Raw genomic sequence first — 12,560 nt, forward strand, 5'->3', positions numbered from 1 at the left:
CTGCAGCCTCACCCTAGCCTGCATCTAAGGTCATGAGCCCTGCTAAGAGGTAAAAGCAAATAAGCTGGAAGCTGCACCACGTTAATGCAGCTTTACTGCTTCCAGACCCAAGGAAGTCATGGGGACACAATAGGTCAAATGAACACATCAAACCAGCACCAGCCCTGTCTGTAACCACCCTCCATACCCTGCCATTTGACAGTAATCTGCCATGAGATGTCTTGAATCTCTTACTCATTTTCTACATCTATTACACCTGCATGCAGAATTTTGAGGAAGCAGGCAGTTTAGAGTGAGGTATGATGAGTAAAGGCTTTCTTTTGGCAATAGGAGCAACATTTATCTAACGGAACGGTTCGGTCACTGTGACTTGTCCTTAATGAGTACCGCACCACTGAATTCAGTGGGAGTATTAGAGAGAAACAAAAAAGCATGTCATTCCTCGCCTTGGGGCTGACTTGCTTGCTGTGGGTTGCTGTTAGACACAGAGTAGCTTATTTCTATTGTTGCTCATGATAACTCAGAAAATACAAGTTCAAATGATGCTGTTAGGGAAAAACAAATCACCCTTAGTTACTTGCCACAACGCTTTGCAGATTTTTCTGTTTCCTTTCCAGTGTGCTCCCTGCCCTACAGTGAGGAGTCAAGTCAGGAGCACCCATAAGCTGACAAGAGCTTAGGTCCCTCTGCCCAGATGAGCTCCAGTAAGCCAGGATCACACAGAAATCTCTGCCACAGGCCTAAACATCTTATGCTGAGTAAAATTCAGGAACCCACAGGAAAAGAAAGGGATTCATACAGGTAAATTATTCATTAAGCTATTTGCTTACATTTATCATTTATTTGCTATGAGACAAGGGGCCAGTCACCCCTTTACAAAAGGCTGGCAAAGGTTCAAGCAAGGGTTTTTTCCTACTGAAACCCTACTTGGAGATTGTACCAAAGATCTGATAATTTTGTTCTGGGTCTTTGCAGGAGAAGTTCTCACGTGCAGTGATATAAAAACACAGAAAGGAAATATCAAACATTAGAAAGTTTTTTTGCTCTTTAGAGGAAAAATAACCCCACCCAGATTTAATATTTGCTGATGGAACAAATGCACTTATTACTGCTGCTGAGTCCATAGCATTGAAATCCATACGTAACACCATTCACTAGAATTAGAAAATGTAGACAGATCTTTTTCTGCTTATGTTTTACAGCTGCCTTGGATGCAATCCTCTGGCCACACTGTCTATTCCCTGCATATTCTTCATCACCCACGCCACACATACCAGGGTCTCCCATCACGTGTTCATGTTAAGGTCAGGCATTTTTTATACTGCCACACACACCAATAAAAGCTCTAGCGATAGGAGTATTGTCTTCAATGCTATCTTATATAGTAGGGCAAGAAGACATTGGTAGAAAAGAAGTGCCTTGGGAAAGGAATTAGTTGGTTTTAGGGCAGGATTCTTCTTCAGCTTTCATTGAAAAGCAGAAAACCGCTATAAAAACAGCGGTCTTGGCCGACTAGTCTTCATCTGGCCATGTTTTTACTGACTGTAACAGAATCCCCAAACAAATATTTGTATTTATTCCATATGCATAATTTGTTTTGGATTTTCTGTTGTTGGTTTGCTTGTTTGTTTAAATCTGGTGCAATAATGCCTGCAATCAATGCTTTCAAATTGCCTAATCTGGAAGCCTGCCCTATGTCTTTAAAATAACTACCCAGAAACACTCAGTTCATTTATTTGAAAGTCTTCTGGGGAATCACTACTTCTGATGAAGAATCTCAAATACTGCAATTCTAAGGCACAAGAGGCTATTTAGAAGACACTCTTATCCTCTAAAAAAAAAATATCCAGTTTTCTATAGGAAAATAAGCCACTAGACCAAAATCTTCATATATTTTTAGTCATGCAAGTACTTCCTTTAAGTCACTGGGACCATTCTGAAAGCAAGAATAACCAAATCACTCTATTTCCAATACGTGAGTATCAAACTACTGTAAAGCAGAAAACAAAGGTAACACAAGAAATTGCTGGTGAGCTTACTTCATGTCAATTGACTTTGTATCATTAGTAATGTTACTAGAAGTCCTGTGCAGTTCTAGAGCACCTTATCTCCAGAGATTTTTAAAGCATTATCAAGGCAGTGACGATCATAGCTTCAGCCCACCACAGACTGACAGAGACATGGAGAGGCAAGAGCTGGTGTTGGAGTTTGTGGTTCTCGAAGACTCACTCACTGAGTGATACTGTCTCCCCAAACCAGGACAAACATTTCCCATAGGAATCATGTGGTTAGTGGAACACAGGAGGCAGCAGCCCTGACTCTGGGCCGATGTTGATTGCAGATAAATCTACGTGTTCTCAGAGATCAGGAAAAAGAGGTCGAGAAGTTGTTTCTTGGAAAGAAAATCTCCAGTTTTATAAATGCAGCTCTTGGTGTTGCAAAAAAGCCCCACTGAAGCCACAGAAATTGCTTATGAAGCCAGGAGTGGCTCCTTTTTACAAGGGCTTCCAACATCAGGCAGGTAAACATGGAAGAAAATCCATCAAAAGACTAGTGAGATGCTGCAGGCAAGGGGAAGACATCCTTTGCAGAAGAAAGAGTGCTCTTAGTGTACGTTACCTACAGGCAAGAAAATTTCTGTTGCAAACATATTGGGCCAGGGCCTTGGCTGGTGATGGCAGTATCATTACAGCGTCTCTAATTCTAGTTCCCATTCCAGGGCTCAAACTTTTAAAACTCATTTTATCTGAGAGATAAAATACCTTTAAAACACAGTGTAGCAAACATATTAGTCTCTTAAAATCCCCTGAACTTGCTAAATCACTTGTTATTAAGTAGCCTCCAGGCAACAGAAGCAAATCTGTTTGTTTTGAGGCATTATCAAAGAATATGACAGCGCCATGTGGCTGCAGGTAGGTGAGCCTGGTTGTCTTAATCCAAGGCAATTTGTGCAGCCAAGGGACACAAATCACTTAAAAACTGCTGATCCTTAGCCTCCAACCTATGCCTCCTTTGTCAGCTGTGGTTATTTGTGAGGGAGGTGCTATTTCCAAACTGTATTTCCAAAACGCTTTCAAGTTTGGTGCACATGGGAGTGATCATCAAAGCTGAAGGCACTCCAGCCTGGAAGCTACCAGTTAACAAGGAATAGCTGACAGTAGAAAAAAAACACGAAACAAGTAAAAGCAGGTATCTCAACACAGGCACAAGAGGATGATCCAAACTCTACATCTGGCCTGTAGCAGATAATTGTCCAAGTGCAATCTGGAGCCATACCTGTGAAACCTGGGAGAGAAGAAGCAGTGGGTAGGTAACAGAATAGCACTTAACACAGACCAGAAAGGGCTAATTTTTGTTAACTGAACCTGTCTCAAGCACAAGATGAAGTGTCTGTCTCCTACCTCCCCTACGGCTGACCCCTGATGTAGGTGCATTATTCAGCCTGCTTGGGCACCCAAGTGAATCTCCATCCTCCATCATCACCCCTGCACACAAAGGCTTGTCCTTGGTGGAAAGTGTGTGTTCTCACGTTGCGGTGAGGACTTAGAGATGTTGTGAAGGCCACTTCTGTTTTGTTGGGTGACAAACTGCCAGTCAAATAAGGCAACCCGTAGGCTGGCAGGGAGGAAACACTTGGTACTGGTGAAGAGACACATGGCACTGAAGAAAACTCAGGAAGGAAGGGAGAGTCCTCACTGCATGGATGGGTACTGCTGTTTGCTGGAGGCACATGGCTGCAGCTATAAGCTGCTGCCATTCCTTCACCATTGTCGTAGTCTATTTCTGCACCACGACTCAGGCAGTACGTGTCTTTTCCAAAGTCTGAGGATAGGGCACTGTAGTTAGCTGAAGTTTCATCAATAGTGTTGACATCTTTTAATCCTAAAGTCTGCAAGACCCAGCTGTCCACAGCAGGGCTGGCTTGCTCTTCACAGGCAGTGAATTCATTGAAAAGGTTCCTTCTAGCTTTGGAAGCAAGAGGAGTTTCTTGAGGAACAAAGCAGTGGTCCTCTTTTAATCTCCTCTTGGTGCTTTTGAGGACAGCACAGTTTTTTTGGCCATGGCAGGATAGTAGTTTCTATTAAAAAAAAAAAAGAAAAAAGAAAAGAAAAAAAAGTGTGGGGAGAGAAGATTAAAATCTGAACTTCTAGTTACCTGGAAGCAATATGTTTCTGATCTCAGCTTTTAAATTGCAAGATGGTTACTACTGTCCTTATTAAAAATACTTTTTCTTTCACCCTTTGCTTAAATATATGGATACGATTAATTATTTTGTGTCTTTTCAGTTTCTGCAACAACCCAGTCTGTGAAAGAGAAGAATTTGACAATGTCAATAAGGCCTGTGCTTTGACTGCATTCTCATTCAGTACTGCATGAAATGAGAGCTCCTGCCTGGCTGTTGCACACTCCTCTGCGCTGTTGCTGCCAGCAGCATTTGGCAGGTGAGTGGGGTACAGGGGAATGTGGCAACCTGACAAAGAGGGAGGATGCGAAGGTAAGTTATACTGAGGCAGGTATGATCCTGGCCAGGGAGGGCTCGGAGCAGTAGTCTGAGTGGTTTTGAGCTCATTAATCAATCTCATTTGCCATTATTGCAGGACAAGAAGGGCCCTTCAGACATCCAGGTATGGTCAAAGAAAGGCAGGAATAACAAGGAAGCTCCCACCATGTCATGAATTCACTAATCAGACATCTCTCATGACAGTTTCATACTGGATTCTCCTCGATGTGGCACAGATGGGTAGCCACGTTTCCCTGCTGCGCCTAACGAAGGAGACCTTTTCTCCTGCCAGGAACGATGTCTTGGCATGGGAGGGGGGACATGCCACACTGTCAACTTGGAACAGAATGTAAAAGGCACGTCTGCTATTTTTTACAGGCCTTTTTACCTTATGCCCAATCCACAGAGCTGAGCAAATAATTAATAGTTTGGTTTCATGGGCAAGTCTGTAATAGGAAAAAATGTCTTTAAGCCAATAAGAAACAATTAACTTTATTTTGGAAGAGAGATGGGGAATCAAAATATTTAATTAAAAAAAAAACCCTTCACAGAATGTTTAACAGAATGTTTCATCTAACCTGAAGTGTTTAATTTTGTATTTCACTTTTAAACAAACACACTATTTTTAATTAAATAAATTTGAAAAAAAATTAGAAGACCTGTATTCTAATGTAAATTAATTAAATGTACTATTGGAAGATGACAAAACAAAACATAAACCAGAAAGCACCCAAAACATAAAAAAACGAAAAAAATAATCCTTATGAAAAGGTATAATTGAGAAAACATTCAAGAAATATATGTTCAGATTTGAACTTTTCACTGAAAAACATTTAGATGGAATAATTTTACCTTGCTTATAAACTTAACTTACTTATAGTTAACTTACTTATGAACTAAGCTTTATTATGCTGTGGGCTATACTATGTCCACAGGCAGAAGCTGGCAGGATGTAGTTCCTGGGGGAAACCATCACCTTAGACCCAGGACCAGCAATTTAGCAGCTCTGTGAAGTCAAAGAGATTTCACACTGCAGGTTTTCTACACTCTTAGACTTTCCACATATTTTAACAGCATGTACCTATTCAACCCATTTTTTCTGCACACATCTATACAACAGGTTTCAACGCAATACCTTGGCTTTTTCTTCTAAACATTTAATCAGGGCAGAATTCAGGTATTGTCGGAGGTTATTATTTTCCTCATGTAACCTAGCAAGTTCTTCTTCCTTCTGAAGCAAGGTATCTTGAAGCTGTGGAATACAGATAATGATGAATAGGTGTTGACTCTGTAACTTAATAGCAATCGCCCTATGGTACAGGCCGCTTGGATTTGATGATTTGGGTGTTTGCTTTGTGAGCTCAACCTACCCCCTCCAGCCTCGTCTCTGTAAATCTAAGTGGCATGACTGTTCAGTTTTCACTTTTGACTTCCTTTATTCTTTAGTGAACATTTGAAAAGATTACTCTGAAAAAAAGACCTTGTAACCATGGAATAATAACAGAAGAGAATTACAGGTAGCCCTGTGAACAGCCAGAAACTGTCACGGGCATGACAGCAGCTGCCAAATCTCCTGAGCAGTAGAAAGCATCTCTTTGCACCCTTCTCTTTCCCATTTGTAGTTGGCTGATGGGGAAAAGGAGAAGGAGGAGCTGCAGACAACAGTTAGTGCAAAAGGAAGACGCAACTGAGATTCCTTAGAATATAGTGGTAGTCGGGGATCCCTTCAATCCTCGACTCTACTGTGAATGTCCCAGTACATATACAGAGCCTATATAATCCCTGGTCCCAAGAGCTGAGTAGGTATGTTTTGATTTCCAGACGCATAACACTTTTTCACGGGAAATTCAGGTATCTGCAGACACACTTTTGCCTCCTGATTATAGCTCTGGAGACTCCTTTAGGAGGACAAGGCATCTTCTGCCAAGGATCCTAGACACCTGCTGAGCACAGGCTGAAAAGCATAGGTGTAAATGACTGAGGTAAAGCCAAAGAAACGAGTATACTGGTGTCTGGGACTAGGGTTTGATTCCAGGGATCTTGAAGTTAGTAAATGAATTTCCATTGACTTCACATTGTCAAAACAATCATCCCAAGTATTTGATTAGAGTGATATCTCTGGGGTTCCTTCATTTAGGACTGTTCAGAGTTTCTCCTGATCCTTGATGGGATTTACGAAAGAAAAAAGGGAAGAAGAGAGAAAATAAAGTAACAATGAAATGTTTGTCGGTCGGAACGGTTGATACTCCATAGAAGTTAGGCAATTCTGGTGGAATCATTTCTTGTGAAGTTAATCATGGTGGACTCAGGAGGACACACGCTATGTATTTTTAGTCAACAGCATGAGGCCAAAGAGCTCCCTGGCTACGACCCTGGTCTTCTCTAGCGCCAAGGCAGCTGGTGCAATATGCTGTAAGAGAGGAGAGATGAATATGGAACCCCACAGCAGCTGTTGCCCATGGGGCAACGCGTGGGGGACAAATACTTCAAGCAAGCCACAAAACCCACCTGAACGTGGTTCGCCATCATCTCTCACACCTGTACCGGAACAGAAGGTGCACGTTATAGAGTTGGGGAACCTCGTGGGGAGCCTTTACCTGCTTGTTTCTGTAGAGCTGGGAGGACAGCTGGTCTCCCTGCCACGCCGTGTCCTGGGCTCCGAGCTGCGCGGCGCGGAGCAGGCTCGAGGGGAGCAGGCTCGAGGGCTCCCCCGGCGTTTGAGCCTCCTCCGCGGCGCAGGCGGCGGCCCAAGTCTCCTTGGAAACCCCGGCGGGGGCGGCCCAGGGGCAGGCGAAGTCCGGCTCCGAGCCCGGCCGGCTGGCGCTCTGCGGAGGGAAGGGGAGGTGGCGGAGGGGGTGTCCCTGATCCCCCGCTCCATCCCGCGGGGACAGTCCTGCTCCCGGGGAGAAGCATCCCAGCGCGGCGGGGCCGGTCCCTTCTCCACGGGGAAGCGCTCCCCTGTCCCGGGCGGGGTTTGCTCAGGTACCTGTCGCCGGGGAGTCCCGTGGGAGCTCCCAGCCCTGACCCGCTCCCCCCCGGGAGGCACCGCTCCGCCCCGCCGCGGCCCCTCAGCAAGGCTACGCCGGGAAGGTGACTACCTTTCCTGCGGTCCCCTGGGAAATACTAGGGTCCCGAGAGGGTTTAAGGTGAAGGGAGGACGCAGGCTGTCCTCGGCCAGTCCGTTCCTCCCGCCTGAGGTGACTCGCTTCGGCTCTAAAGCTGCACAAAGCCAGCAGAGTCACCTCCAGGCTGCTCTCACTCTCTTCTGCCCCTGCAGTTCCGCAGGAGTCCCAGACCGCACAGTAGCAAAGCCTGGGGTTGTCTCTGGATTCATTCCTTTTCCCTCCTCCAAATAAGCCCCATCTGTAGCAGTTCTAAATCTCTGCAAGGCAACGGCTGAGCTGGAGCCTCAAGCAGGGAATCTGCTCACCCTTGGGAAGGCAGAGCAGCCCAGACTCTTCTTGCAGGTAGAGGAGAGCCCTATTCCTTCCCCATCTTAAAGAGGGCACAAAACCTACTGCAAGCCCCCAAGGCAAAGAGACCAGCTTCTCCTTTTCTGCCTCCAGGTCGAGAGAAATGCAAAGAGCACTTACCATGTTAGTGGCAGAATGAAATGCAGGTCTTGGGAGCAGGTTTCTGTTAAAAGCCCCAGCGAGGTTTAAATGGCTCTGAAGGAGGGGGAGAGGGGGGAGACCGGGGAGGCGAGTTTAATCTAAAGGAGCTCCCAGTGACGCCTCAGAGCTCTCCTGAAACCCAGCAATCTGATTTGGTGTAAAGCTGTCAAACTTGTGACGTGAATAAACAGCAAACTTGCTGAAATCAAAGTCATTCTGGCCCCACAAATCAACACAAGGAAGGAGGGAAAAGAAAAGAAGGAGAGAGAGGGGGGAAGAAAAGCCTTCACATACTTCAGGATAGCACTGAAACGGTGTGTCTGAGTTTCACTTCAGTAAATGAGCAGGAATCCAGGGTAGCATCCCACATGTTCAGAGCAGGGCTGCTGGTGTTACTGGTGAGTTTTGTTTTTTGTTTGGTTTCAAGCTTTGTTTGCAGTTGTAGAATCCAGCAGGAAGAAGCAAGTTTGTCCAGTGCGCCTGGCTGAGAGAGTGGGTTTTCTATGGCTTCCCAGAGGTGTATAGAAGCAAATCTGATTTAAGGCACTTCTGTGGATAGCTCAGAGGAAGAAAGTACAGATTTGCGAACAATAAAATCTGCAGTGACAAGCTCCTGTAAATGTCTCACTTTATTAGGAATTAATTTCCTGCCAAGCCCCAGGCTTCCAGAAGAGATGTATCACAGAATTGTCAAATGCTGTGACAGTGGTGTAAGATTTATTATCATACAGGGTAATGTCACGAAAGCCATATGCAGATGTGTGAAAGACAGAGATTGTCTGCTTATAGTCACACCTAACTTGCATCAGATTTCTCCAGCAATGAAAATCCATGGAAAAGCTTGAGTTTTTCCCAGAAACCAAACTAAACCCCAAACAAAAATCCCAGCCTTCCAAACAACTCCTTACTAAGGCTCTGTCTTTGAAGAGTGTAGGGGATGGTGGGAATAAAGCTCCTGACAGAGCAGTTTTTCAGTCAGGATTCTGTCTCCTGTCATGGCAAGGGCTATTCAGGGAGGTAACCTGACCTGCCTGCAGACAGGTGGAAGGTGAGGCAGGGCCGAAAGCAGGCCAGGGTGGCATATGGGATGGTTTTTCATTCCTCCCCTGTAAGATGCTCAGTGCTCTAACCCTATCAGCAAGGCTCAGGGAGAACACAAACCAATAAGGCCTTTTGCCTTCCATTCTTTTACTACTGACGTATTTTTCTTTGCTGCTGCCCAAGGTAAACTGGCAGCTATGCCAAATTAAATCACTGCCATCTCCTGCCTTGATTGTTTTTTTTTCAAGACAGAGATTTTAAAAAGGGCTCACGTTTCAAATGCACACCACACCTAGCCTGGGGTCGCCCTTTAGCTTTCCTAAGCCCCAGCGCTGTACAATACACTTGATAACTGCTGTGATAACCCCCAGTCTGTGGGTGCCAACCCCTCTGCTGTGGCACCGCGTGGAGCGAGGTGCGGGGATCTGCTGGCTAACAAGAAACACAAGCTCTTGGAAACACTTCCAAAGAGCAGAGGGGCCCGGCTTGGTTTGGGTTATCTCTTTGCCTTTTACTGGGCTGCCTCAGGCCGCTTCCTGGAGCGCTGAGAAACAGGAGCTCTGGGAAACGCTTCCAGCTAGCAACAAGGCCCAGCGCAGCCCAGCCCTCTGTGGTTTGGTTTGGGCCCTTCGCCCTTTACTGGGCTGCCTCAGGACTCGTCCTGGAGGGCTGTGGCAGGTCAGGAACACGCCCGGGAAGGACTCGGGGGAGGCAGACAGGGCCGAAGGGCAGGCGGGAGGAACCCTCAGGGCCCGGAGCAAACCCGTGCGAGGCGCCTAGGGCTCCGCAGCGCCCGCCAGCCTCTCCGGACACCGCGGCCTCGGCCTCGGGCCGCCCGAGGGAGCGGCCATCTTTGGGCAGCGGCGGAGGCGCGGGAGCGCGGGGCCCGGCCATTGGGGGAGGCGAGCGGGGCTCCCGTGACGCCATCAGCGCGCGCCCGCCCGCCGCGGGGCCGCTCCGGGGAGGTGCCGGCCGGGCCCCGGGCCGGGAGGGATGGGCTGGGGGCGGCCGCGGGGGGAGGGCAGCCCGGTTCTGGAGGCAGAGGTGTGTGGGGAAACACAGTGGTGTAGATGAAACTTTTAACTCTGCCTTAAATAAAAATCATAGAATCACCAGGTTGGAAGAGACCCACCAGATCATCGAATCCAACCATTCCCATCAGTCACTAAACCATGTCCCTCAGCGCCTCGTCCACCCGTGCCTTAAACACCTCCAGGGAAGGTGACTCAAGCCCCTCCCTGGGCAGCCTCTGCCAGTGCCCAATGACCCTTTCCATGAAATTTTTTTTTCCTAATGTCCAACCTAAACCTCCCCTGGTGGAGCTTGAGGCCATTCCCTCTCATCCTGTCCCCTGTCACTTGGGAGAAGAGCCCAGCTCCCTCCTCTCCACAACCTCCTTTCAGGTAGTTGTAGAGAGCAATGAGGTCTCCCCTCAGCCTCCTCTTCTCCAGGCTAAACACCCCCAGCTCTCTCAGCCGTTCCTCATAAGGCCTGTTCTCCAGCCCCCTCACCAGCTTTGTTGCTCTTCTCTGGACTCGCTCCAGAGCCTCAACATCCTTCTTGTGGTGAGGGGCCCAGAACTGAACACAGGACTCAAGGAGTGCTCTCACCAGTGCCAAGTACAGAGGGACCTGGACCTGCTGGTCACGCCATTTCTGATACAAGAAATTCACCACTTTTTGGAGTGGTATCTGTTTCTTGTGTCAGAGGGGCAACCAGCCGAGGAAGCTTTGAGCCCACTTGATGTGTATGTGGGTAGAAGCTCTGCAGGCTCCTGGCTGCTCCTTGTGGGGCCCTTTGCCTGGCACAGCGTTGGTGGCTCTGTCTCCACTTCCTCTTGGCAGTATTTGTCTTTGAGAAGTGGTGGGAGGAGTATAGGCACACTCCTGAAGTGAAAAGCAGTTAGGAAGAAAACCCATGGGCACTCCATTGTTGCTTCTGCACGAATGGTTTTGTATTGGTTTGGGTTTTGACAGTGCTTTGCACTCTGAGCTCAGGGAATTCATGCCAACTCACAGTACCTCTACTCACAGTACCTCATTGCTCTCTACAACTACCTGAAAGGAGGTTGGGGAGAGGAGGGAGCTGGCCTCTTCTCCCAAGTGACAGGGGACAGGACGAGAGGGAATGGCCTCAAGCTCCGCCAGGGGAGGTTTAGGCTGAACATTAGGAAAAAAATTTTCACGGAAAGGGTCATTGGGCACTGGAACAGGCTGCCCAGGGAGGTGGTTGAGTCACCTTCCCTGGAGGTGTTTAAGGCACGGGTGGACGAGGCGCTGAGGGGCATGGTTTAGTGTTTGATAGGAATGGTTGGATTCAATGATCCGGTGGGTCTCTTCCAACCTGGTGATTCTATGATTCTATGATTCTATACCCTGATCCATCAGGTCCTGGGCAAGGATGTTGTAAGACATGACTCGAAATTCAAAGAGTGGAGTGTTTTCTGAGACCTGCTCCAGCACACAGGGCTGGACAGAAAGATCCTCCCAGTCTCTCCATAGAATGTCTACATGCAAGAGAGAAAAAAACAAGTTACAGGCTGGGGAGTGAAATATGGCGCATGGATAAAAGACCACCAGACCGGACATGATCATAGATTTGGGAAGATAAGGTGACTTTCTTTCAGGAAACACAAATGCCGTTGATATAAGAGATAAATAGCTAATTTTGCAAAATCGTTCATGAATGTCACACACACAGTGATAGAAGATCTTCAAGTCCCGGTAGCCATTGCATGTTGATGTGTAGTGCGAAACAAAACCAAGCAACAATCATTTGGTAATTGTTTTCCTGTTCATCTGAGGCAGCTCCTCTCAGAACTCTTATTTGTTGTTGTAGTTAATGATACACTTCAGCTAGAAATCAAGGATTAAATGTTTATCAAGACTACAGTATTGCTTCAGTGGAGATAAGATTTCACCTTGAGTGTCATGGCAGCTCATTTCTGAAGTTTTGAGGATACACTTGTATGTCACAATGTGTTAATTTCTTCTGTAATTTCAATGATTTTTCTTGTTTAAATAACAGTGATGAAGCTAGTTCTTCAGGTTAAAAAATACAAACAAAAAAACTTGGATTTTTATAGTTTAAATAATTTTTTAATGTAGAAATGGCACTAAAATTGCATTTGGACCATTGTGAACTGGTTCTCAGAAGAAATGGTACACAGAATAAAAATAATATTTGCAAATAGTTTAATTCAACTCTTATACTAGACTTACTATAATATGTGTTACTTCTCATGTTAACACCTGCACAGGTGTCCAGATCCACCCCAGATCATCTTCATATATTCTGCCATGTTGCTGCTAGAGCGCTTCTTATCCCTCTTAAGAATGGATTGTGTATCAGTGGCAAAATAGAGGCTCACTTAATAACTCCAGATCATAGAATCATGGAATTTT

At 46.4% G+C, this 12,560-nt stretch overlaps 1 protein-coding gene across 1 annotated transcript; it reads right to left on the reverse strand.

The window, feature by feature from the left end:
- Positions 1 to 3,314: 3,314 nt before the first annotated feature.
- On the reverse strand, positions 3,315 to 10,083 carry GMNC (geminin coiled-coil domain containing). Its single transcript, XM_069864951.1, has 4 exons — positions 9,874 to 10,083; positions 7,099 to 7,326; positions 5,637 to 5,753; positions 3,315 to 4,078 (listed from the first exon to the last, which is right to left on the reverse strand). The coding sequence occupies exons 1-4, from the start codon at positions 10,081 to 10,083 to the stop codon at positions 3,434 to 3,436; spliced, it is 1,200 nt and encodes a 399-aa protein (XP_069721052.1). The 3' UTR covers positions 3,315 to 3,433.
- Between the last annotated feature and the right edge of the window lie 2,477 nt (positions 10,084 to 12,560).

The sequence above is a fragment of the Phaenicophaeus curvirostris genome, chromosome 10, assembly GCF_032191515.1.
Source record: "Phaenicophaeus curvirostris isolate KB17595 chromosome 10, BPBGC_Pcur_1.0, whole genome shotgun sequence".
Taxonomy (NCBI): Eukaryota; Metazoa; Chordata; class Aves; order Cuculiformes; family Cuculidae; genus Phaenicophaeus; species Phaenicophaeus curvirostris.